Source organism: Octopus bimaculoides, chromosome 25 (assembly GCF_046866305.1).
Source record: "Octopus bimaculoides isolate indiv1 chromosome 25, ASM4686630v1, whole genome shotgun sequence".
Classification (NCBI taxonomy): domain Eukaryota; kingdom Metazoa; phylum Mollusca; class Cephalopoda; order Octopoda; family Octopodidae; genus Octopus; species Octopus bimaculoides.
Genome location: NC_142952.1, coordinates 19,186,498 through 19,213,248, shown reverse-complemented (window position 1 = coordinate 19,213,248; position 26,751 = coordinate 19,186,498). Strand labels below are relative to the sequence as shown.

General features: G+C 37.7%; 1 protein-coding gene across 8 annotated transcripts in view; it reads left to right on the top strand.

Annotated features, from left to right (window-relative positions):
• Window positions 1–26,751, top strand: part of LOC106878652 (TBC1 domain family member 22B) — a 99,371-nt gene that overhangs the window by 47,847 nt on the left and 24,773 nt on the right. For 7 of the 8 annotated variants that reach the window (XM_089341827.1, XM_089341823.1, XM_014927934.3 and 4 more), the window contains 5 exons: window positions 2,655–2,708; window positions 14,733–14,977; window positions 17,560–17,751; window positions 20,034–20,104; window positions 22,892–23,020. In XM_089341827.1, the coding sequence (XP_089197953.1) occupies window positions 2,655–2,708; window positions 14,733–14,977; window positions 17,560–17,751; window positions 20,034–20,104; window positions 22,892–23,020 (691 nt within the window). Of the gene's footprint in view, window positions 1–2,654; window positions 2,709–2,988; window positions 3,131–14,732; window positions 14,978–17,559; window positions 17,752–20,033; window positions 20,105–22,891; window positions 23,021–26,751 lie in introns of those variants that run through there. The other variant, XM_089341825.1, reaches the window with a different exon arrangement.

Sequence of the window (26,751 nt, the reverse complement as noted above, 5' to 3'; positions counted from 1 at the left end):
AAAGTGAAAGCTGTTAAATGAGATTGTGATAATTTCAAGTTGCTGGAGAAGGTGTAGCTTGTAAAATCTGCTTGATAATCCTTCTCTGCCTAAATTCTTTATTTTCTATGTGGTATTGAAAAATAATCGACTCTAATTGGAAATTTTAATTATCATAACTTCTGTTTGCAGAAAAATCTACTTGCAGCATATATACCATACAACATCAGCACTCGTCTAAACCAGTACAGTGGGATATCTTTTGTCTTTTCCTTGTTTCAGTCATCAGACTGGCCATGCTGGGGCACCACCTCGAGGAATTTTAGTTGAACTAATCAGCCCCAGTACTTGTTTTCTTTTTAAGCCTGGTACTTATTCCATTGGTCTCTTTGCTGAACTGCTAAGTTACGGGGATGTAAACACACCAACACTGGTTGTCAAGCAGTGGTGGGGGACAGACACAAAGACACACGCACACACATTTATATCTGATGGGCTTCTTTCAGTTTCTGTCTACCAAATCTGCTCATAATGTTTTGGTTGGTCTGAGGCTATAATAGAAGACACTTGCTCAAGGTGCCACGTAGTGGGAGTGAACCCAAAACTATGTGGTTGGGAAGCAAACTTCTTACCACACAGCCATGCCCACTGAGAGGAAAAATTCAACTAAACTAGCATCAGCCCACTGTGTTTCATTTGACTGACCAAAGCCTCCTTTATAAAGTAATTTCTATAACAATCTTAATCCTCATTGAAACTACAATGATTATAATGTGTCTCTGGTACAACTATTTTGGCAAATGAATTCATTGAATCAATGGTGAATATCACCAGATGCTGACAATGGCCAGGATCAACCAGTTTAGTTAGCAAACTACTGCTATTATCTGTAGTCATGGAATGTGCAGGTGTTTCAGCTAGTGAAAGACCAATGTGACTAAAAGCCTGGCTAGATATTCATGCTGCATCATACTGATTGGGACATCTGTCCTGGATGAGTTGCATTGCTCTTTATCAGCCACTCATCTGGATGATGATGATGGTGATGATTTGATACATATTTTGTCAAATTTGTATTCTATTTAGAATACCTATTGGCGCCAATATTGTATGAATATCTTTGAAAGTTATTTCAAGCAACACACAACACGTGGGTCTATTAAATTAAATTTCATCATCATCATTATCCATTGTTTTAAATCTGGGTTTTGTCCCCGTTAACAGGCGTGGCCGGATCTACATCCATGCTGTAGCAACCCGGTTTTGAGTGTCTTCTTTTTCAAACCAACCCTCCCAATCTTGTCCTTTTCCTTGGTCTACCTCACTTTCTTGCTCCATTTACCTCAAGCACAATCACCCTCCTCAGAACATGCTCTTCATCCCTCCTCAGCACATGCCCATAACACATCACTCCATTTGCCCTTACCAACCATTCCACCAATTCCTCCAACCCCAGCATCCCCATCAAGTCCTCAGTCCTCCTCTTATCAAACAGCTTCATCCCACACATTTCTCTCACCATTGCTCTCTGTCTTTTTCAAGATTACCATCTCTCTCTCCCTCTGACACCATGTCTCACTCCCATTCAGCCTTGCAGCTCTCAAACAACTCTTATTGACCCTTCCTTTCATCTTTAATGAGAATCTTTTCCCTCTATAAAAACACTCCACATTCCCTGAACTTCACCCAGCCAAGTCTCGCTCTTGCTGTCACATCTGCTTCACATCCGTCATTTACACCTACCCTATCTCTCAAATAACAAAACCCTCTTACTGTTTCCACCTCATCACATAGCATTTTCACTGGTTCCATCAGCTCTCCAGCTCCTTGCTCACATCTTCCACAAACAAATTCTTGATATATGTAAATATATTTAATCATATTTTCACCTCATTGAAATCAAAGTTTCCTTCCCATGGGTTTTGGCATTGACATATATGTTACTTTATTTTACCCAGTTTAATTTCTGGACGATTTACTAAATTTCATTTGCTTTAAACTTTTGACATTCAAAACAGTCATCCGTCTTTTGAAAGCCAGTTTATGACCTTATTTTGTGCATCTATTTCTTTCTTTCTCTGATGCCTTTCAGAAAGGCATGACAGCCTCTTGGTTTATCATTCTCCTGCATAGCAAAGCTAACTCTTGATCACAATTTCGAAAATCATTGTTATTTGGAAATTGAAAAGCCTAGCAAATTCCTAGCTGATGGACAGCAATTTTATTTTATTTTTTCTACTACAGGTATTAAACCATTGTCTTAAAAATAACCCACCTCACCCTTTTATGCTAAATCAAGATGATACAGATTAAAGTGTATTATTTTAGGGGTGCTATCACTTGGAAAGGCTGAAGTAATCAAACGCTTTTATTAAACCGCAGCTTCACAGCTGTTGGTTATCGGAACAACATCTTCAAAATACAGGACCAAGAATCCAATTAAGCTTTGAAACCTTACCTGACTTTCAACCTTGTTTTCCTGCTCTAATACCACCCAGGCTTCTTTACTAACACCTTATATCTCTTTCTTATCGTTACAAAACAAACACATTGGTCATGTAAATGTAAATAATAAATATAGTTTGAAAATTTTTATTGTGAAATTGTTAAATGGGTTTTATTGCTGAACACTGAGTTATGAATTACTGAAATTTTTCCTTCTTTCGCTTTTTTAGTATCAAGCCAGTTTATGGCGCACAACACCCACCACGTATTGAACGACCTATCAGGTATGTATACAAATTGAGTTGTTTATTTTCACGAGAAGCTGATTTGTTTTTATAATGAATGACATTACTGCTTTTTCTTTCTTTTTTTTTATTAAATCTATTCAAAGAAAATACTTCAGTTGCACATGAACAGGGTCGAAATAAATCGCTTTTTACAAATCCTTTAATAGAAGAGTATACCTGTAATCTCACACGAATGCATCCTATCCTGGTAAAGACATGTTTCCAAATGAAGTTAAGTACCAGTGCCATGTTAAAAGCACCCAGCACACACTGATAAGTGGTTGGTGTAAAGAAGGGCATCCAGTCGTAGAATCCAAGCCAAATCGGACTGAAGCCTGGTGAAGCACTCTTGCTTGCTAGTTCTGGTCAAACCTTGTCAGCATGGAAAACGGATGTTAAAGAATGATGATGTTGATAAAGTAAATATCTAAACCAGACATGTTTCGAAAGATGACTATGTGAAGTTTGTTGTTATCAAATGTTTGTTGTTATCAAATGTTTGTTGTTATCAAATGTTTCAGAGTTAAAGATCTTTTTGTTGATAGACTAAGACCTGAAAATGACTTGCAAAAACATTTAGGCACAAGGCCTGAAATTTTGAGGGAGGGAGAAAGTCAATTACATTTAACCCAGTGTGTAACTAGTATTTATTTTATCGACCCCAAAAGGATGAAAGGCAAAGTCGACTCTGGCAGAATTTTAACTCAGAATGTAAGGATGGACGAAATGCCGCTAAGCATGTTGCCTGGCATGCTAACGACTCTTCTAGCTCACCACCTTAATAATAATAATAATAATAATAATAATAATGGTGGTGGTTTCAAATTTTGGCTCAAATTTATTGATCCCAAAGGATGAAAGGCTAAGTTGACTCCGGTGGCATTTGAACAGACAAAATGCCACTAAGCATTTTGCCCTACATACAATTCTGCCATCTCACTGCTTTAAGATGATAATAATCAGGCAGTGGCTCTCATGGCTTCTGATCTGAGCTGATTGGAAGTGTTATCATGTACATTGTTTTGCCTTGGTATAAAAGAGATGGTCTGCAGCAAATATTCTGCTCAATACCACTGGTTTGTTTGTCAGTTGTTTGACCATAACCAGTTGAGCATGTTCCTTGGTGTTTGATGATATGTGCATCTCTGATCATGAGCAGATGTAGTGGTGGAGCATCATAGCTATGTATTGAATGGAATTCTTTGGGTTTTGGGTAATACACTTCTGGAAACATTGGTGTTTTGTTTGACATCCTTAACCCTTATTCAGGGACCTTTTGAACAAGATGGGCTACTCCAGTTGAAGAAAATTTTAATTGAGCTCCACCTGCAAGGTCATGTACTGTTTATCTTGAAATGAGATCACCATGTCATGCACATGTGGTTGTGATGCATGTGTACCCTTATCAGTTGGGTAGTCATGATGGGTATACTGGGCTTTGTATATTTTACCCCAGTGTCACTTTGATGACATACACTGCTCTCTCACTCAGTAGTAGTAATGATAATAATGGTGCTTTCAAATTTTGGCACAAGACCAGCAATTTCAGGGGAGGGATAGGTTGATTATTTTCACTGGTTTCTGTTATTGGGGAATCGTCTTGTTGGGCAAGGACTTCAAGGGTTTAGATGATCATACAAACCCATTACTTATTTTTGAGGAGAGTACAGCTTCTATAGCCTCTTTATAAAATTGCTAAGTTATGAGACAAGTATAAACACACATGTGTGGCCGAGAATCTGCTTCTTAATCACATGGTCTCCAGTTCAGTCCCATCGCATGGCACTTTGGGTTGAGTGTCTTTTATTGTAGCCCCAGGCTGGTCAGTGCCTGGTAAACATATTTGTTAGTTGGAAACTGTAGAAAGCGTGTGTGTGTGTGTGTTGACGCACCTATCAAAACAATGCTGAGTGACAAACTGAACTTTTTTTAAAATTCCGTGCCAGTGAACTGCCTCCTAGTTCTGCTCTTTTGAAGATGTGTGGAATAATCTTGAGAAAAAAAATCACTTTGAAGTTGGTGCCCCAGCATGGCTATAGTCTAATGACTGAAACGAATAAAAGATACTTCAGGGTTAGGCAAAACAAGATCACATCAGAAGTGACTGTGAGATTGACAGATATGTATTTCTCTGTTTTTGCAGCTTTGCAGTATATTTTTATCACTTCCAAAACATCAGATCAGCTAGCGGTGGGGGTTCCACCTCGTCAGTCTGTAGAGGGTCGGTAGAGGCCAAGTGTGACGACTCCCTAGGGGAAACTCTGGGCTTCGATCTGTAATGAAAAAAACTCCATGCTTCTTCCTTTAAGGAAGAAGCATAGTTTTTTTCATTACAGATCTGCTTCCATTGTATATTTCAAATTTTGTACAAACCATAACTATTTAAGTAAAGAACCAAAATAATTACAAGAAGTGCAAAGTTTCAAAATAATCCTTTCTGCTATAGGCACAAGGCCTGCAATTTTGGGGGAGGGGGGGGGGGCTAGTTGATTACGTTGACTTCAGTGCTTGATTGGTCCTCACTTCATTGATTCTGAAAAGATGAAAGGCAAAGTTGACCTCAGCAGAATTTGAACCCAGAATGTAAAAACAGGAAATGCCTCTAAACATTTTGTCTGGTGTGCTAACGTTTCATAGCAATCAGTGATAAAATTTGTATGTTTTGGCTTCTTTAATCTTGAATGGTGAGAAACATTTGAGAACCATTTACTTTATATAATTAAATGAAAGCTTCTTAATTGTGAAAGTTTTGGTTAAATAATAAACTAATCAATACTAACTCAATATGTTAATAGTAACTTAACTATTGTGTTTTTGTGCAGATGGAGTCTCTGAGTAATTCACCTCAGCAATTTGTTTGTGTTTAGTTTGTTCACTAAGTTGATTTATTGATTCAGCCCCCCCCCCCCCCCCCCCATTACACACGTATGATCTTTTATCCAAATAATAAACCAGTAACTGAATTGTTTAAATTACAGTATTGATAGATTATTATTTAAAACTGAAAGGTTCTCAAGAAGTTTTTATTTAATTATATACAACGATAATGTTTTTCATTATTCTAGGCTGATGAAACCAGAATATACAAGTTCTATCACTGATTACTAAGCAAATTAGAAAATACTCTTTTTATTATTTTGAAATTTTTGCTCTTCTAGTAATTATTTTGATTGTGTATATATGGACAGTTACGATTTATACAAAAAATCATGTACAATGCATTATATATTACTCAGTAGAAATACAGGTTGTATGCAAAATGAAATTAGTTATACATCCATTGCGAATATGTTTACATTGTGTAGTTACATAGCAACAAGATTTGTTTGAGGTGTTGGTGACTATAATAGTTTGTAGTGGAAAATGCAATTAATATATGTGCACATAAGCAAAGCTACATAGCAACGTGAATTTCTTTCTAATATTGGTGGTTATGGTTGTTAGTAGTGCAAAAATATATTCAAATACTCACCATACCTGTTCTATATTTAAGAGATGAGGAATTATGTACGTTATTTACATTAGACGGATATTTGTCCTCATCTTGTTTGTTGTTAACACAACGTTTCGGCTGATATACCCTCCAGCCTTCATCAGGTATCTTAGGGAAATTTTGAACCTGGGTCCTCATTCCTAAGCCGAAACGTTGTGTTAACAACAAACAAGAGAAGACAAGACATATATCTGTCAAATGTAAATAATGTAAATAATGTAAATAATGCTCACCATACCTGTTGGTATTGTAGTTAATTCAAGTACTTGACCACATCATCAATATCATTGTCGTGTTAACATAGACTTTTTCATGGTTGCATGGTTTGGATGGAATTTGTTGTGGATGTTCTATGGCTGGATGCCCTTTCTGTTTCCAACCCTCACCTTTAAGCAAGCAAAGTAATATATCCCCGTGACCAGACATCATGGGAGATTAGAAACAAAGGACATCACTTACAACTGTCATGTGATGTCAAGACAAAGAGACCAATATGTGCATACTCACACGTGCGCGCGACAGGCTTCTTTCATGTTCTGCCTACTGAATCCACTCACCAGGCTTTGGTAAACCAAACTTATAGAAGACTCTTGCCAAGGAAACAAGGTGAATATAAGAGATATAATAGGGATAGAGAAGCAGAAAAGATGAACTGGTAGATAAGTGTGCTAGAGTGGAAAAGAATGTGGGAGATGAGAGATGATGGTTAACCTTTTAGTATTTAAAACTAGCCATATCGGTTCAAAACATTCTACCTGGCCAGATCTGACTTCTCACACCTACCATACAATGTCATTTTGAAAATAAAGTCATATCATTGAAATCTGGAAGTTATGGGATAATGCATGATTAATTCAAGACAATGTGAATAAATAAGTATTGCATTTGACTGAGTAATCTGAATTCTGCAGGGTTAGAAGTAGACACAGGGAATATCAGTTTGGGAGAGGGGAAGTGAAGGAAAAAGGAGTCAGAGATGTGATAAGTAACAGTAATAGGGATAGTGTAGGGGGATGGTGTCATTTACAGCATCTGAGTGAGTAGTATTAAAGTTACAAGATTGATGGAGGGATGGGTGTTAAAAGATGAGATGCGGGCAAGGCTTAACTGGACATCATTTATGCTGAGATAGATGGATATTCTTAAGCACAGTATATCTCTGTTCATCTTGGTTCCTTGTCGTCTCCTCCAATGAAGCTCAACATTTTGAGGTCAGCATTCACCGCTAGTTAACAGCGAAACAGGCAGAACACTAATCCCTTTGTATAAATGGCCTCGATTGATGTGTAAAAGAGGTGTTTATAGAAATTTCATACTGTGTCCTCAATACTAGTAAGTAGAGAGTCTCGGTGACCAAGGAAAACTAATTAGCAGGGGTTGTTGTTGTTGGTGGTGGTGGATATGCTGAAAGTATTGTTGCTAGAATAAGAACTGGCTGGAGAAAGTTCAGAGAATTATTAACTCTGTTGATAACGAAAGGGCTGTCTTTCATTCTGAAAGACAGATTATATAATGCTTGTGTATGAACGGCAATGCTATGAAGTTGTGAAACTTGGTTTGTGAATGCAGAGGTCGTGTGAAGACTAGAAAGAAATGAAGCTAGCAATCTTTGCTGCATGTGCAACATCAGTGTGCTTCTGTTTTTTTGTGTGTTTTAGTCATAAAACTGCAGCCATGCTGGAGCTCTGCCTTGAGGAATTTTTAGTTGTGTGATTCAAGAACAGTACTTGTTCTTTTTTTAAAGCCTGGTAATTATTCTATCAGTCGCTTATGCTGAACCACTAGGTTACAGAGCCAGAAACACACCAGCATCGGTTATCAACTAGTGTTAGTGGGGACAAACATACACAAAGACATGCGCGCGCACGCGCACACACACACACACACACACACACACACACACACACACACACACACACACACACACACACACACACAAAATGGACATCTTTCAGTTTCTGTCTGCCAAATCCATTGACAAAGCTTTGGTCAGCCCAAGACTATAGTAGATGCTTGCTCAAGGTGCCGTGTGGTTGGGAAACAAGCTTCTCACCACACAGCTATGCTTGTGCCTATATATATATATATATATATATATATATATAAGATCTACAAAGATCAGAACTTATCTGCAGCTTTTGGTGGTTGAAATTGAATGTGCAAATACTGACTCCATATGTGTATTTATTAGTTGTACAAAATGTACCCAGGTTCTCACCATGTACATAATTATAATAGTTGGGGTTATAAAATACATTCAGCTACCATATAGATAGGTATAGGAAATTTTTATTCTAGTTATTCATTTGTTAACCATTTGGTGGATATTCAGTGAAATAATTCTGCCAGTTATATAACTGAATGGGTGTTGGGATATGCCTCAAATTTCATACGTGTCTCTTCTATTTAATATCTCAATGTGTATCGCCATCTGTTTCAAAAGTGATGTCTTTGTTTTGTTTTTTTTTTGTCTTTATTTTTCTCCAAATAAAACTTATTGATTGACATAACATGATAGAGATCAATATTTACATAGTTGAAAAAGAATTAATATTTTGTATCTAACAGCATTATATAACTGTTTTGATTACAAGTTGCTTGAGACTGCCCTTGGTTCTGTGATTTAAACTTACTGTTTTAAAAGTAATCTGAAACTTTTCATTGAAATTTCTGTGTTAATTTATGGTCCATACTCAGTTTGATAATGACAATGTTATTTTACAAAAATTCTTCATTATTTAAAAAAATTAATTGTAACAAAAGTAATGGAAGACGGACATTAAATGATGATGATGATGAAAAGCCATGCATTTCAGTAGAAATTTGGTAACAAAAAAGGGTTAATGTAATTCTGACATTATATACACAATGAATTTAACATGTATATGACAAAAAGAGAGGTTCTATACAGTTGCTTGACCTGCTTGTAATAAGTCAAAGCTCTATCAAATGGCACTATCTTAGAAAATGAAGCAACACAATGTTGTCATGGGTCCATAAAAAGGATTATCAGATGTTTTAGCTCTGCTTATTTAGTGTCACTGATTCAATGCTCACTTATTTGTCATTAGACATTCTATTGTTTCTCTCCCATCCATTCTCTCTGTTTATGTGTATGAACATATTTCTCTTTTACCTGTATGTGTGCATTTCTATGCATGTACACCTGTGTGTTTGTGTGAAAGCATATGCTTGCCTACGGTACCAAAAAGTATTGTCACCAAATCAGATTCTGGATCCTCTCAGCCATGCCGAATCACCAGCAGCCAAACAGCCATGCTCAATTGTCTCGTTCTGTACAAAAAGACAGGATGGTTATGGCTGGAACATATTTAACAATAGTTCTAACCAGTCAGTGCCTACTTGTATCAGATGAAATGCTTATTTACCAAAGAGACTTGAAAAAACTTGTGTCATTGTTATTGCAGTCGAATTCTTCTTCAAATGTTTACAACAGAGATACAGTTCACAATTTTGCAGCAGGAAACTCTGGTTCTTTTTAGTTTTGGTAGCTCATCAATTTCATGATATGTGTGTCTGCCAGTAACATCAATATAACTGAGTGGTTGTCTTTCTCTATTAGAGTGTGGACATCTCTAAGATAAAACATCTAAAGTCTTGTTGTTCACTACAATAGCAGTCAGTGGCCAGTAAAGCCTAGCTTGTATTGAGCAATAGTAGTAGAGGTGGACAGAGTGAGTCCCATTAATCTCTGCATTGGTCTTGTATTTATGCCATGAGATGTTTTGGGTCTTCATGAGAAACCTGGTACCTGCACCAGTTGAATTAATTCAACTGCAATGAGAACCACCAATATGAAAAGTAGACACGAATGATCACTTAACATTCAGTTGTTAAATCAGAACTGCTTGGTGTGTCCGTGTCTCCTTCAATCTGAATCACTTGTTAGACCTTCAGACAGCATGGAGAACATTTGGGCCAGGGCCTATGGACAGTTTCCAAAAGTCCCTGGCATGACAATGTTACCGAGGAGCCTTACCATTTTGGGATAAACTCACCAGGCATGGCTCTTTGTGTTTGCCCACTTTCCCCAAGATGTGAACAGAACAGTTAAACTGTTCTGCACACAATTGTGCAGTGTTTGAAACTTTCAGAATTGTGGGTTTATGTTGAACAATTGTTAGTGTGCATGAACACAATGGAGCACAAATGAGTTGAGAGAAAAACTGTGTACAAGAGGAATCAAAAGTAGTATGCAAGAGAGAAAGAGAGAGATAGAAAAAAAACAAAAAAAACTCATCTGATATGAATGACGTGATGCGTATGGAGAACGACAAAAAAGTGCCAAGCAATTCATTTGGGAAGAACTTGTGGCAGAGGAAAACCAAGATAGATGTGGACAGAACTGATGAAAGGTGGTTTCAGTAAAGATTATGACATAGGACTGTTACAGGGGATTAGATGCTGTGCTTGGGAAGAGTTGTCTAACCCATTCATGGATAAACAAATGTAAAATATAAAAAAAGACCTGATTAGTCAGCATGGCACATACTAAATAGGTTGATATTCTCTTACCAAATAGATATGGTTGTGTAGTTAATAAGTTTGCTCTGTAACTACAGTTCTAAGTTTGATCCCTCTGTACAACACTTTGGGCAAATAATGTCTTCTATCATTGTCTAGAATGGACCAATACCTTGTGAATGGAATTTATTTGACCAGTGGTTCTCAACTGTTTTTTTTTTCTTTATGGACTCCTTTGATTACCATTTTGTTCTAGTGGAACTTCATAGCTATTCAATGTTTGAAAACTAGTTTTATAGATACTTTTTTTAAAAATTCCTATTTTGTTTATCATACATTCACTTGTGTAGGCTGAACTATGTAAAATGTTAGAGAAAGAAACCCAACTGTTTCTTCCAACAAATACATTTAAATCAAAATTTTTCATGGACCAATAAAATACTACTGTTGATCCCCAATTTACTATTACGGACCCTCATAAATGTTGAATAGACTCCTAGTGGTCATATGGATCCCAGTCAGAACTACTGTATTAGACAAACTATATCAAAGCCTGTCGTGTGTTTGTGCTTGACTGAGTGTCTACAATGTGAGTGTGTATGTCTATATATATATTATTGGAATTGGAAGGGTCAGTACTTTATATGACCAGTGATTTCATACCAGTGTGGGAATTGTAAATCCAACAATATTCTTTACTCTTCAAATGTATTGATTTTTCTCATTCTTGATTGTAAATAGTATTGAGTACATCAGAATTATTCTACGGTTCCTTGTCTTGACATTATGTGATAGTTGTGGACTAGTGTAGCTGGGAAGCAAACTTCTTACCACACAGCCATGCCTGCATCTGTAACTTTGCATTTTTATAGGTTGGTATGTTGCCCTTATATAAACCCTTTTCTACCTCTGGGAAGAAGTGATCCCTTTTAGTCTGGCCTCTGTGTTTTGACCTGTCCATCATGGGAGGCCCTACAAGGAATTTGTGATCTGCTGGCATAGTTCTTATGGACAGTGAGGCACACAAGCCACCATACTACAACAAGGACTGGAACTCATGATGGAACTGCTTATTCTATATTGACAGGGATGGTGTTAGGAAGTGCAGGTCCCAATTAGAGAATTGTAGTTGGAGCCCTCTATCCTACAAATGCTGAAGATTGATGTTTTATGCTTCATGTAGTATACCAGTCCCAGCCAAAGAGTGTTGAGGGCTTGAGGTTCAACCATTAGCCACAATGATATACTAAAAATTCATCATAGCATTCTTCCGTTCAGTTGTGTGTGTGGGGCCCTCTCTTGGTGCAGGGCCCAGTTTGAACATGTCTATCTAATTGGTTTAATTGTTTGTATGTGCAGGGCCAGCACTAAGAAGTATGGGGGCCCAGTTAGAGAATTGTCAGTAGGGCTTTCTTCCCTACAAATGCTGAAGATTGAGGTTTTATGCTTCATGTAGTACACCAGTCCCAGCAAAAAAGTGTTGAAATTTTGAAGCTCTATCATTAGCCACAATGATGTACTAAAAGTTTATCATAGCATCCTCTTCTCGAGGGTGTGCTTGGGGCTTTCACTTGGCTCTCTCTTGTGCACGAGGTCCTCTACTTCGAACAAATTTAATTGGCTTATAACCAGCTCTGATTATGTACCAACTAGTACCAAATACCAGTACTACTCAAAGTTTATGTCACTGAGATTACTGGTACCTTATTGTATTTAGCAGTCAAGTTCTTTAACAGAACATCAATGGAGTTACTCTGCTTGGAGAATGTAAATGGTGAAAAGGGAAATCTGCTAGTGTCTCATAGTAAGAAGAAATAGTCAGCATTTTAGGAAGGACCCTTAGTTCTCAATTATACTATATTTTTACTGGTTTCAGTCTTTTTACTATGACCTTGCTGGTGCACTGTCTTCTGGGATTTTAGTTTATATTGATCGTTGTGATTAATTTGGTGTTTGTTTTATTGATGTTTATTGGTTGGTATAAAGTGGCCTAACTCAATACTTATGCACCACATTAGTATTTTCATTAGATGCAACTACACACACACACACACACACACACACACACACACACACAAACACACACATGAATGTGCACATGCATCTGACAAGAGTTTTACAGTTTCTGTTTTCAAAATTTCATTCACAAAGCACAGGTTTTTCAATCACATGGTCCCAGACTAACCAAAACCTTACAAGTGAATTTGGTAGACAGAAATGAAATATCTGTTTTCCTTGCAGGCTTGGGTTGGATGGCTCGATAGGAACTGCTAAGGCCAGGAGCCACACCAGGTTCCATAGTCTGTTTTGGTTTGGTTTCTACAGCTGGATGCCCTTCCTAACACCAACAACTTCACAGAGTGTACTGGGTGCTTTTTACATGTCACCAGCACCAGTATTTTTTATGTGGCACCGGCACCCACACCAGTGCTTTTTATGTGACACCTTGGTTTTAGGATCTCGATTGTAGTGGGCAGGTCTTCTTGCTATAGCAATGTGCCTCATATCTTGGTTCTGTGTCATACATATGTGTATGTACACCATTCTAACTTCTCTTTCATCAGCTTTATTGTGTCTCATTTTTCACTTGTCAAATCACACCAGACATTACCCAGTTCTGCTTTTCTAGAACTGCAACTCTCAGCAAGTCTCTCTCTTCCCCACATTTCCCCTACTGGTATTAATCTGTATAAGATCAAGTTATCAGTCTGGAATGTCTTCTATGGATATCTGGCACTTCCTCTTTTAACCTGGTCTAAATTTTATAAAACAAATGTACTTTTATGAAAAGTGGCTCTGATATATTTGGATATGGAACAAAAGGAATCAAAGTAGACATTGAATTCATAAATCCTTCTCCCTACATATATATATCCATATGTTGTTGTTGGCACTCCGTCGCTTACGACGTTGAGGGTTCCAGTTGATCCGATCAACGGAACAGCCTGCTCGTGAAATTAACGTGCAAGTGGCTGACACGTGTACCCTTAACGTAGTTCTCGGGGATATTCAGTGTGACACAGTGTGACAAGGCTGACCCTTTGAATTACAGACACAACAGAAACAGGAAGTAAGAGTGAGAGAAAGTTGTGGTGAAAGAGTACAGCAGGGTTCGCCACCATCCCCTGCCGGAGCCTCATGGAGCTTTCAGGTGTTTTTGCTCAATAAACACTCACAATGCCCGGTCTGGAAATCGAAACCACGATCATATGACCGCGAGTCCGCTGCCCTAACCACTGGGCCATTGCGCCTCCACATATATCCATATAACTACACATCTAATGCATGCCTCTATACACATATACATGAAACAATAATTTCTGCAATATACTTTAAAATTACTCTAACTTTACTTATTTTATTTTCTATATGTTTACAACCTTTTCCAATATTGGTTTCAAATTTAGGCACAAGGCCAGCAATTTTGGGGAAGGAGCTAAGTCGATTAGATCAACTCCAGTGCTCAGCTGGTACTTATTTTATTGATCCTAAAAGCACACATAGACAGACAAAATGTCACAAAGAATTTTGCCCAGCTTGCTAATGATTCTGTCCTAACCTTTGCTGTCCTAACCTTTTCCAATATTATTGTTTGTCCTAAGTTGTTTTCTCTTTAGTATTTATATTCCTTTCTCTTTCTCTCTCTCTCACTATCTGTGTGTGTGTGTGTGTGTGTGTGTGTGTGTGTGTGTGTGTGTACGTGTCACTGAGCTGATTGTTATTACAAGGGAGATAATAATTTCTTCATGATAGGTGGGATTTGGATTTGAAATTAAGTAAAAAAAGATGCATAGAATATAAACATTCCATTTTTCTTAGTTGTTTTTTTAGTTTGCTTATTAAAAATTTCATAAAATTTCTAATCAGTGGTAATCATATATAACACTATTTAATTTTTTTGTCATTTTTATTTTTTCAGAAACCTTGTTTTTTTTAGAAACACACACACACACTATTTATCTATCCATCTGTCCATGCATGCATGCATACCTACTTCTTGTTGATATTTTTTATATTTTGCCCCTCTTGTTTTCCTAATTTAGTAACCCAGGAACACCAAAGAAAGATGACAAGCTAAAAAACAAGTCAAAGGACGCCTTCCAGGACTTTGAAAATGAGACATCAGATGCTTGGGATGATGGCGATGATGATCTAATATTGATGGCCACTGTTCAAATGTCCTTAAAGGATGTCCAGTCGACTGCACGTGCTGTACTTGACAATCACAGTAAACAGTTTCAAGCCCTTAATGGTACCTCACAGGGATCTCCAGTTAAATCCCCATCAGGTTGGTGCTTTTGCACAATTTTTGCTTTCAGACCAATTTTATTTTTAAACATATTTTATTATTTTTATTATTGGACTTATAGTTTTAGACTAATTTTATTAATAGATCAATTATATGTATGTATCAGGTCATCCCATAAGTTCTGTCTGATTTTACCTTTTTTAAAATTGAATGAAATTTAATAGTATTTTAGAATGTCTAATGGAATTAAAAATTATTTTTATGCATTTGTGTACATTTGAACTAATTGAATATTATTTTACAGAATAGTAGAATTAAAATTTCTTTGATTAAAATCCTTTCTAACATGGAAGTATCCAAAAAGCATTTGAGGCACATAATGCTTTATGAGTACAAAAAAGGAAACTCTGCAGCCAAAGTGTCTCGAAATATACACTCAGCTTATGGGAAAGAATGCTTGAATGAAAGAACTTGCAGGAGATGGTTTGTAAAATTTTAGAAGTGGAGATTTCAGCCTTGAAGATGAAGATCGAACAGGATGTCCAGTTGAGTTTGATGATAAGCTCCTTGAGGCATTAATTGAAGAAAATCTTGCATTATCAGTTAAAGAATTGGCAATAAAGCTTAGTTCAAACCATACAACTGTTCATCATTATCTTCCACAACTTGGAAAGATTCCTAAAATTGGAAAATGGGTGCCTTATGAACTGTCTGAAAGCAGCTGCAAATTGCGAGTCGACATCTGCTCTTCTCTCCATTCTCGCGAACTCATTTCACCCTTTTTGGATAGACTTGTGACTTGTGATGAAAAATGGATCTTCTATCGAAATGTTAAATGTCATAAACAGTGGCTTGGTAAAAGGGAAAAAGCTCAACCACAACCGAGAAGGGAACTTCATGGGAAAAAGGTTCTTCTCTCAATCTGGTGAGATTGCAAAGGAGTAATTCACTTTGAATTCTTACCACCTAATGCAACAATCAATGCTCAAGTCTACTGTCAGCAATTAGAGCGTTTGAACCAAGCTTTGAAGAAAAATAAGACCTGCTTTAGTGAATCAGGACAATGTGCAACCCCACACTGCAAAGATCACATCACAGAAGATCAAAGAGCTTGGTTGGGAAAAAATTCCTCACCCATCTTATTCTCCCGACCTTGCCCCTTCAGACTACCATTTGTTTCGTAGTTTACAGAATCATTTGGGGGACATAACTTTCGCAAGCTAGGAGGAGGTCGAAACTGACATTTCAGAGTTCTTCGTTTTGAAACCAAAAGAATTTTACATTGATGGGATTAAAAAGCTTGTAAATAGATGGAAAGAAGTCATAGATAATCAGGGAAAGTACATTGATGATTAAATTTCAATTAAATATAACATTTGATCACTTGTTTTCTTTATTCAAAATTCGGACAGAACTTATGGAATGACCTGATATGTATATGATGATTTGGGGGACCTGATTCTTGGATCTCCTTACACTGGATTACCCTTGGATTATGCTACTCTTTGTCTTTGTACCTTTGATTACACACACACGCACACACATACACACACATATGCATGCGTGCAAACATGGCTGCGTGTTTGAGAAGTTTACTTCCCAACAACATGGTTCCAGCTTCAGTCCTACTGTATTTTCTACTATAGCCCTAGGCTGATGAAATCCATGAGTGGATTTGGTAGATGGAAACCAAAAAAAGCTTGCGCGTATGTATATTAAGAATGAAATGTCCAATTTTCTTATGCACCAAGTTTTTTCGAAATGCAATTCATGGTGTCTGATTATATTGTGAGTTTTCTCTTGTAAATCAAATTTTGTGAACCCATGGATGGATAAAAAATTCAAATTGTTTATGAATATGAGTTCCATCGTGGAACCAATGCATCTTAAACAGCTTGAAACATCAATGAGGTGTTTGGTGAAGATGTGGCGAATGAGTGCATTGTACGTCGATTGTTTGAGAAGTTCCGGTCTGGTGACTTTACTCTTGAAAATCAGCCCCGTGGTAGACCTGAGACCAAGGTGGATAATGATGAAATTGAAACTGGAGTGAAAGCGGATACATCTCAAACTACACGTGAGTTAGCTGCAAGGTTTGATGTTTTGATTCCGACTGTATTAGATCATCTGAAACAAATTGGCCTGGTAAAGAAGCTGGACAGTCAATTTTGCTGTCAACAGGTACCATAGTCAACATTGCAGTCGACAGGTACCACACTCAACAGATACCACCAGTAACAGGTACTGCAGTCAGTTTTGCGGTTAACAAGTACCACAGTCGACATTGCAGTCAATGGGTACCACTGTCAGCTTTGCAGTCAACACGTACTGCAATCAGCTTTGCATTCAACAGTTACCACAGGCTAAAAACAACACACTCAGTTGGAACTGAACTCAGCACCGAAACTTATCAAAATACTTTTGCCCATTTTACATTGCTGCTGCTGCTGCTACCACAACAACTGCTGATAGAAAATGTTTTCGTTTGTTAACTTGATCAGCTCAGGCTGGGAATGAACTCGTGTCTTTATCTTTGGTTTTTGTTTGGATTTCTCTATGTTGCTTAAATAATTTTGTTTCTTTCTTTCATTTGATTTTTCTTCTTCTTTTCTTTCCCACAGGATGTCACATGACTGCAATTCCGTCAGCTATTTCTTTAGGTGCTGGACCGGGTGTAGGTGTGCGTCTCAACAGTCACTGGCAGCCTCCTAGAATTACGCCTTTGCGATTTGGTCAGCCATCAGTACCAGATCGGGAATCTGCTAAACTAGAAAAATTTCACACTTTACTAACATCATCAAATGCAGATTTAGGTGAGAATGATTCTGAAATTAATATTCAGTTTAATATTATTATTGCTATTTTTATTATTTTGTTTTGTTTTTCTGTAGTTTGATGTTAACCCCAGGTTATCCCTGATAGGGCAGATCTGTCTATGATAAAAAATGTTCTACTCATCACAATCTGGTCTTTCTTATTTCTTTATTACCCACAAGGGGCTAAACATAGAGGGGACAAACAAGAACAGACAAATGGATTAAGTCGGTTACACGACCCCAGTGTGTAACTGGTACTAATTTAATCGACCCCAAAAGAATGAAAGGCTAAGTCGACCTCAGCGGAATTTGAACTCAGAACGTAACGGCAGACGAAATACCGCTAAGCATTTTGCCCGGCATGCTAACGTTTTTGCCAGCTCGCCTCTGGTCTTTCTTTTGAGATACAGTGTATATCTATGATTACATTAACAAGTGTCTTTTTCAGACAGTGTGTATACTATGATTACATTAACCAGTGAGTCCTTTGAGTCATTGTGTATGTCTATGATTATATTATCCAGTATCTTTTCAGATACAGTATCTTTGATTACCTTGGGCAAGTGCCTTCTGTTATAGACATAGGTTGACCAAAGCCTTGTGAACAGATTTGGTAGACAGAAACTGTGTGTGTACATACATAGATGTGTGTGTACTTGTTTTGATGTTGCTTGATAGTTTTAAAAAAGCTTCACTATCTTAGAAGCAGTATCCTCCGCTCCCAGTATTCCATGGAAATATGTCCAGCCATGGGGGAAATATTATATCAACAGATAAGGGTTGGCAACAGGGAAGGCATCTCACTATAGAAAAATCTGCTTCAACAAATCCCATTTGCTCCTTGTAAGTATGGAAAAGTGGTTGTTGAAATGGTGACACACACACACACGCACACGCACACGCACGCGCGCGCGCGCGCACACGCGTAAGCACATAAATGCAAAACAAGGTGGGAAAAATAGTACTCAGATACCAAAGGTAGAGTAATATGCTTTTTATTAAAGCAGAAAAAAATCTTCACAAATTGTTACTCAGTTTCACATTTCCATTTGTTGGACAGTTGTGAAGATTTAATAAAATTGGTCCCTAGAGCAGTGGAAGAAGGTTTACCATATTTCTGACCACCGGCCGAGTATACATGTGGAGACAGCCAAAAGAAGCATTTGACCCAGACTGCCTTCTTCCAACTGTTAAACATGGAGGAGGATCTGTGATGATCTGGGAGGCTATATCTTGGAAATCCGCTGGCCCAATGGTTTCCCTTCATGGCAGAATTAATAGTCAGGACTATTTAAGCATTGTATCTGATCAAATACATCCTATGGTTGGGAAACTGTTTCTAGAAGGAAACACAATCTTTCAGGATGATAATGCATCAATTCACACAGCTAAAGTTATTACTGAATGGCACGAGGAACATTCTAGTGAAGTTGAACATCTTATCTGGCCACCACATTCCCCAGATCTCAAGATTATTGAACATTTATGGTACATTTTAGAAAAACAAGTAAGGAGTCTATATCCTCCACCATCATAACTACAAGAACTGGAGACTGTTTTAGCTGAAGAGTGGACAAAAATTCCTTTGGAAACAATTCAAACTTTGTATGAGTCCATATCTCATAGAATTCAAGCTGTAATTACTGCCAAAGGCAGTCCTACCCCATATTAAAATAAATTTGTTTGAAATTTTAAGGTGTTTCCATTATTTTGTCCAAGCCCTGTATATATATTAATTATTTATAATTTTAATAATTATTATAACCTATACAATTTTTTCTTTCCATGCTGCCACTTGATGTGATTGCTATTTAGAATAAAGATCTTATCCTTATTTATATAGAAATTATATATATATATATATATATATATATATACACCCCACACACACACACACCCACACATGAGCATTTTAAAAAGTTTCTATCTACCAAATTTCCACCTTATTGAAAAGTGCTCTTCTAAAATACACAACTATTAATGTAATCAGTGTTTTGTAAAGCGGTTTGTGACAGGAAGCCAAACATAGAATCCAAGCCAGAAATGAAATACGACTAAGATGTGGTCCTCCTGCCCATCTGGTGACCACCACCTCCTGAATAAGTGCCATTTCCAAGCTTGGCAACCCATCCAACCCAGTACCTGTATGGAAAATGGATATGAAATGACTAAGATGAGTGGTATACTTTCTGTGTGTGTGTATATATCTCGACTTTGTGCCTATGATATAAATCACTATGATTTTGACTGTACATATATATTTTTCTTTTGTTATTCAGAAGAATTACGTAAACTCAGTTGGTCTGGCATCCCAAAATCAGTGAGACCCACAGCATGGAAAATTTTATCTGTAAGTGAAACTTTTCATTCTTTTTCTTTATAAAGCATTATTAATACGAGGTGATGACAGGTGACTGAGACTTTTGGTGAGTTGCTCTGCTTGAGAAGAGACATCAAGCGAAGTGAAATTATAGTCAGGGTCAGTGCCAGTGACACATGAAAGGTACCCATGCTGGTGACACATAAAAAGAAACACTTGATACACTCTGTGGAGTGGCTGGCATTAGGAAGGGCATCCAGCCATAGAAATCAAGCCGAAACAGACAGGAGCCTGGTGCAGCTCTCTTCAGCTTACCAGTTTCAGTCAAACTGTCTTACCCATGCCAGCATGAAAAACAGATGCTAAATGATGGTGATGATGATGTGTGGCTTGCTTCCCAACTGTCTTAGAGGTGGATCTGGTCAGTTTTAACATAAAACAGATAAAATATTTGGGCTAGATATAGATGGATTAAATGCATAAGTGTTAAGGGTACATGTGTCTGTAGAATACCCAGTCTCTTATGTTAGTTCAGGAGCAGAATTAAGTTGATTAAACAATTGAATTCTCAATGTTGAAACCATCCTCAACTAAAGTTGAAATAAAAAAGGCGCAGGAGTGGCTGTGTGGTAAGTAGCTCACTTACCAACCACATGGTTCTGGGTTCAGTCCCACTGTGTGGCACCTTGGGCAAGTATCTTCTACTATAGCCTCGGGCCGACCAAAGCCTTGTGAGTGGATTTGGTAGATGGAAACTGAAAGAAGCCCGTTGTATATATATATGTATATATATGTGTGTGTGTGTTTGTGTGTCTGTTTGTCCCCCAACATCGCTTGACAACCGATGCTGGTGTGTTTATGTCCCCGTAACTTAGCAGTTCGGCAAAAGAGACCGATAGAATAAGTACTAGGCTTACAAAGAATAAGTCCTGGGGTTGATTTGCTCAAGTAAAGGTGGTGCTCCAGCATGGCCGCAGTCAAATGACTGAAACAAGTAAAAGATTAATATTTAAGAAGAGTTGTTGTTAATAAGATAATTTTCCAAATTAGAGTGCATATTTACAATATTTATGTCTACACTGTTTCTCTCAATTTCATCAGAAATTGTCCAATTTCTAACTGTCTTCTTTATACTTCTAGTGGACAAGGAAGTTATTAACTTCAGTATAGAGTAGTTTGGGCGAAGTTTCACTTTAGAAATGAATGCTCCTAATTCAAAACTTAGCTGAAAATATGTAACACATCCACAAATAAGACATTTGATGTTTGATCAGACATGAAATCAATTGAAACATAATGTAGATGTAAATACTGTAAATATAAGCCCTAAAACTGAAGTTAAATCTATAGAAAATTATAAATTTGTAAAGGTACTTATCTTATATATAAATTTAATGTATAACATATGGATTTATATAATTCAGTGGTCCTCACAAAAAAGCTCCTTTAGTGGACTTGGCTACATACCACGTAGTAAACCCTATACAGTTGAAATCCAGTAAATCTAGTCAGATTACAAAAAAAGTCAGGAGGTATGAGATAGACATATTTGTTTCACCAGTTGATACCTAGAGGATGATGGCTGTTTTGCATACTAATGCATTCATGCAAAATAATTTATCTACTAAAATAAATTATTTTTGCATGATGTTGGCTGTGAAACAGTTGTCATCCTATGGATATCAACTGCTGAAATAAATATATTCATCTCATACCTCCCGACTTGCTTTTATATTCTATATGCTCATCATATATATATATATATATATATATATATATATATATATATATACACATATATATATGACTGGCCTTTGTGCCTGTGGCACGTAAAAGCACCCACTCCACTCTCGGAGTGGTTGGCATTAGGAAGGGCATCCAGCTGTAGAAACTCTCCCAAATCAGATTGGAGCCTGGTGTAGCCATCTAGTTCACCGGTCCTCAGTCAAATCATTCAACCCATGCTAGCACGGAAAGCGGACGTTAAACGATGATGATGATGATATATATATATATATATATATATATATATAAATATATATAAAGAGAGAAATTATAAAATTAATTATGAATTTTTCTAGGTACTGCATAGTTAAGAGGTTCACTTCACAACCAACCACATAGTTTCAGCTTTGTTTCTACTGCATGGCACCATCAACAAGTAGTGTATTCTATTATATCATTAATTCCCAGCGTGAGGCATACACCCCACTGGTGGGGCCTGGGATCCATTATCTGATACAAAAGAATCTGTGAACAGTTCCAAAATGTGGCTATGTGATGAAGTTAAAAAGAATTACCTGAACACTGCCATTTCAGCAAAGGAACTTTTGATTAATTTCCCCAACTCTTATTTAGTTCAGTGTGACTTTGATACTGTTGACGATTTGCTTCAAGCCAAGAGAAGCAGACTTGAAATTACAAAATGTGGTGATTTATGGCTGAAGTGAACAAAATTGAATCAAGGAAATCTGCCATAATCACCAGGCACAAGGTTCTCATAAAAGTGATTCACTTATTTTTTCTTAGTCAATAATGTATTTTTTTTTTTTTGTGGGGGCATACATTTTTCTGGAAAGTTATAGTGGGCCCTCAGGGAAAATAGGTTGGGAAACACTGTTTCAGGTTGTCCAATAACTTGTAAGTGAAATGTGGTAGATGAAAACTGTAAAGAAGCTCGCGTGTGTGTGTGTGGATGGATATGTGTGTTTTTTGCCCTGATACCACCTCAGTAATGGTGACATTATGTCCTGTATAGGCACATACAAACTGCCCTTCTTGATCCTATATGCAATATTTTCTTTTTTTCTTCTTCAGGGTTATCTTCCTGCAAGCTATGATCGGAGACAGCCCACTTTAGAACGTAAGCGGAAGGAATATTTCAGTTTTGTTGAACAGTATTATGGGACACGACATCAAGTTGAACATCAAGATACGTTTCGACAGGTCAGTTTCAGTTTACAAAATAAACTCCACACAAAGAAAGGAAAACTAGAAAATTATATATTTATATGTTTTATTGAAAAATGTGTGTAAAATAGTGGCTTCTCTGTATTGAACAGTCACATCTCTAGCACTACAGATATGTGATTAGAATGTCACAGGAAAGAATTGCCAAAACGGATTCTTCAAACTTAGCTAACCAGCAGGAGACCTAAGGGTAGACCAAGATTGAAATGGCTGGTTAACGTCCATAGTCACAGTTGGTCATCTTTGGGATTCCAGCCAGAGAGTGTAATGATGGTTACTCCTGATAGGATCCTGTGGAGGAAGTGCCTGAAGACTCTACCCTCTCAAGAACAGTGGGTGAAGATGGATAGAGAGTAATAGAACAATGGTTAACTGAGTTATTTCATTGAGGAAAATTTTACATGATTTTCCAGAAATTGCAGAAGCCACACCATAAATTTTATGGACTGCCTCCCACCCCAAATTTTGATAAGACAGTAAATGTAACAAAACTGTTTCAGATATAGAACTTATGTATATATGTCATTATTATTATTAAAGTGGGTAACTGGCAGAATTGTTAGTGTACCAGACAGAATGTTTAGGAGTATTTCATGTCTTTACATTCTGAGTTCAAATTCCACTGAGGTTGGCTTTGGCTTTCATCCTTTCAGGGTTGATAAATTAAGTACCAGTGAAATACTGGTTCTCAAGTAATCCACTAGTTCCCCTCCCCCAGATTTCAGGCGTTGTGCCTATAGTAGAAAATAGGATTATTAAGGCAGCAAGCTGGCAGAATCATTAGCATGCTGGGCAAAATGTTTCACAGAATTTTGTCTATCTATATGTTCTGAGTTCAAATTCTGCTGGGGTCGACTTTGTCTTTCATCCTTTTGAGGTCAATAAAAAAAGTACCAGTGAAACACTGGGGTCAATGTAATCAATTAGTCCCTCTCCTCCCAAATTTCAGGTCTTGTGCCTATAGCAGAAAGGATTATTATTATTATTTTGAGAAAATTTCACCAATGTCGACTTTGCCATTCATCCTTTTGAGCTTGATAAAATAAGTATCAGATGAACACTGTGGTTGATGTAATTGACTTAACCCCACCCCCAAAATTGCTGGCCTTGTGCCAGAATTTAAAACCATTATTACTTATTTTGAAAATGGTGATTAAATTTTAATAAAAGGCACTTTGTCTTGCAGAACTCCAGAATTTTTTTTATAGAAATCTGGTGTTTCTCCTAGCTTACTTAGGAAACCACTATCTTTTAGTTATCACCAAAATTTACTATACTGTTAGTATGGAATTCTATACTAGTATTTACAGTATTCTATTTATAAAATAGTATAATGACAATGTGTGACTGTCAGTTTTATTTGGAGAAATATTTTAATTAACTGATATTGTTAATCACACTGCTTATAAGATTGTTGTGGCTGTTGTAGCTGTTTGTATTTGCTTTCAATGAGTCTTGTTTTTTTAATTGTTGTCACCATGATGTTTTTAGTATTATTTCCATTATTATTTTTGCTGTTGTTTATTATTATTATTATTATTATTATTATTATTATTATTATTATTAAAGCAGCGAGCTGGCAGAATCATTAGCACAGAAGGCAAAATGCTTAGTGGCATTTCATCTGCCCTTATGTGCTGAGTTCAAATTGCGTCAAGGTCAGCTTTGTCTTTCATCCTTTTGGGGGTTGATAAATTAAGTACCAGTGAAATACTGGGGGTCGATGTAATCGATTAGTTCCCTCCCACTAAATTTCAGCTCTTGTGCCTATAGTAGAAAGGATTATTATTAAGGCAGCAAGCTGGCAGAATTGGTAGCACAGAAGGCAAAATGCTGAACAGCATTTCATCTCCCCTTATATTCTAAGTTCAAATTCCACCAATTTGTAGAAAGGGTTATTGAGTGAGAGAGCAGTGCATTCCATCAAAGTGACACTGAGATATGAACATAAGAAGCCTAATATACCCATCATGACTACCTGTCTGATTAAGGGTACATCAAGTACATGCATCACAACCATAAATGCATGCAACATAGTGATCACATATTGAGATAAACAGTGCATGACTTTGCAGGTGGGGCCCAGTTAGAATTTTCTTCAGGTTGAGTAGCCTATCCCATTCAAAAGGTCCCTGAATAAGAGTTGTTTAAGGTTGATGAATAATACACCCATGTTTCCAGAGGTGAATTATTCAAGCCCCAATCCCTATCAACACATGGCTATAATGCCCCCAACTCACTACTCCTGCTTGTGATCAGAGATGCACGTATTGTTAGCCACTAAGAAACATGCTCAGCTGTTTAAGGTGAAATAACTGACAAGTAAATCTGTGGTATTGAGCAAATTGTTTGCTATAGCCCATCATTTACACCAAGAGGAAACATATTATAAATTTTTAGAGGCATTTCTTCTGTGTCTATGTTCTGAGTTCAAATTTCACCGAGGTTGACTTTGCCTTTCATCCTTTCAGGGTTGATAAAATAAGTACCAGGGAAACACTGAGGTTGATGTAATCGACTAGACACCTTCCTCAAACTATCAGGACTTGGGCTTTTAGTAGAAAGGATTGTTAAAGGCAGGTTAACTAGCAAGTTAGTTTTTGTTTGTGGCAGATGTTCAGGTGCAATAAAGACTGTAAACAAACAGGAAACAACTTCTATCTCATTCCAGGGTGAAAAATTAGAGGTAGTCGATAGCTTCCGCTATCTGGGCGACCAAGTTAGTAGTGGGGGTGGGTGCGCTGAAAGTGTAGCTGCTAGAATAAGAATAGCCTGGGCAAAGTTTAGAGAGCTCTTACCCCTGCTGGCGGCAAAGGGACTCTCACTCAGAGTAAAAGGCAGACTGTATGACGCATGCGTACGAACAGCCATGCTACATGGCAGTGAAACATGGGCTGTAACTGCTGAGGACATACGTAAGCTCGCAAGGAATGAAGCCAGTATGCTCCGTTGGATGTGTAATGTCAATGTGAATACCCGTCGGAGTGTAAGTATCTTGAGAGAAAAGCTGAACATTAGAAGCATCAGTTGTGGTGTGCAAGAGAGACGATTGCGCTGGTATGGACATGTGGTGAGAATGGATGAGGATAGCTGCGTGAAAAAGTGCCACACCCTAACAGTTGAGGGAACCCGTGGAAGAGGTAGGCCCAGGAAGACCTGGGCTGAGGTGGTGAGGTAAGACCTTCGTACATTGGGCCTCACCGAGACGATGACTACTGACCGAGACCTTTGGAAATGTGCTGTGCGTGAGAAGACCCGGCAAGCCAAGTAAGATCATTGCCAGTGCCCCTGGACTGGTTCTTGTGCGGGTGGCACATGAGATGCACCATTTTGAGCGTGGCCGTTGCCAGTACCGCCTGACTGGCTCCCGTAGGATTTTCGAGCGAGATCGTTGCCAGTGCCCCTGGACTGGCTTGTGCGGGTGGCACATAAAAGACACCATTTCAAGCGTGGCCGTTTTCGTGCGGGTGACACGTAAAAGCACCCACTACACTCTCTGAGTGGTTGGCGTTAGGAAGGGCATCCAGCTGTAGAAACTCTGCCAAATTAGACTGGAGCCTGGTGTTGCCATCCGGTTTCACCAGTCCTCAGTCAAATCGTCCAACCCATGCTAGCATGGAAAGCGGACGTTAAACGATGATGATTACTACTGAGGCGGTGAGCTGACAGAATCCTTCCTTTCCAAAATTGCAGACCTTGTACCTGAA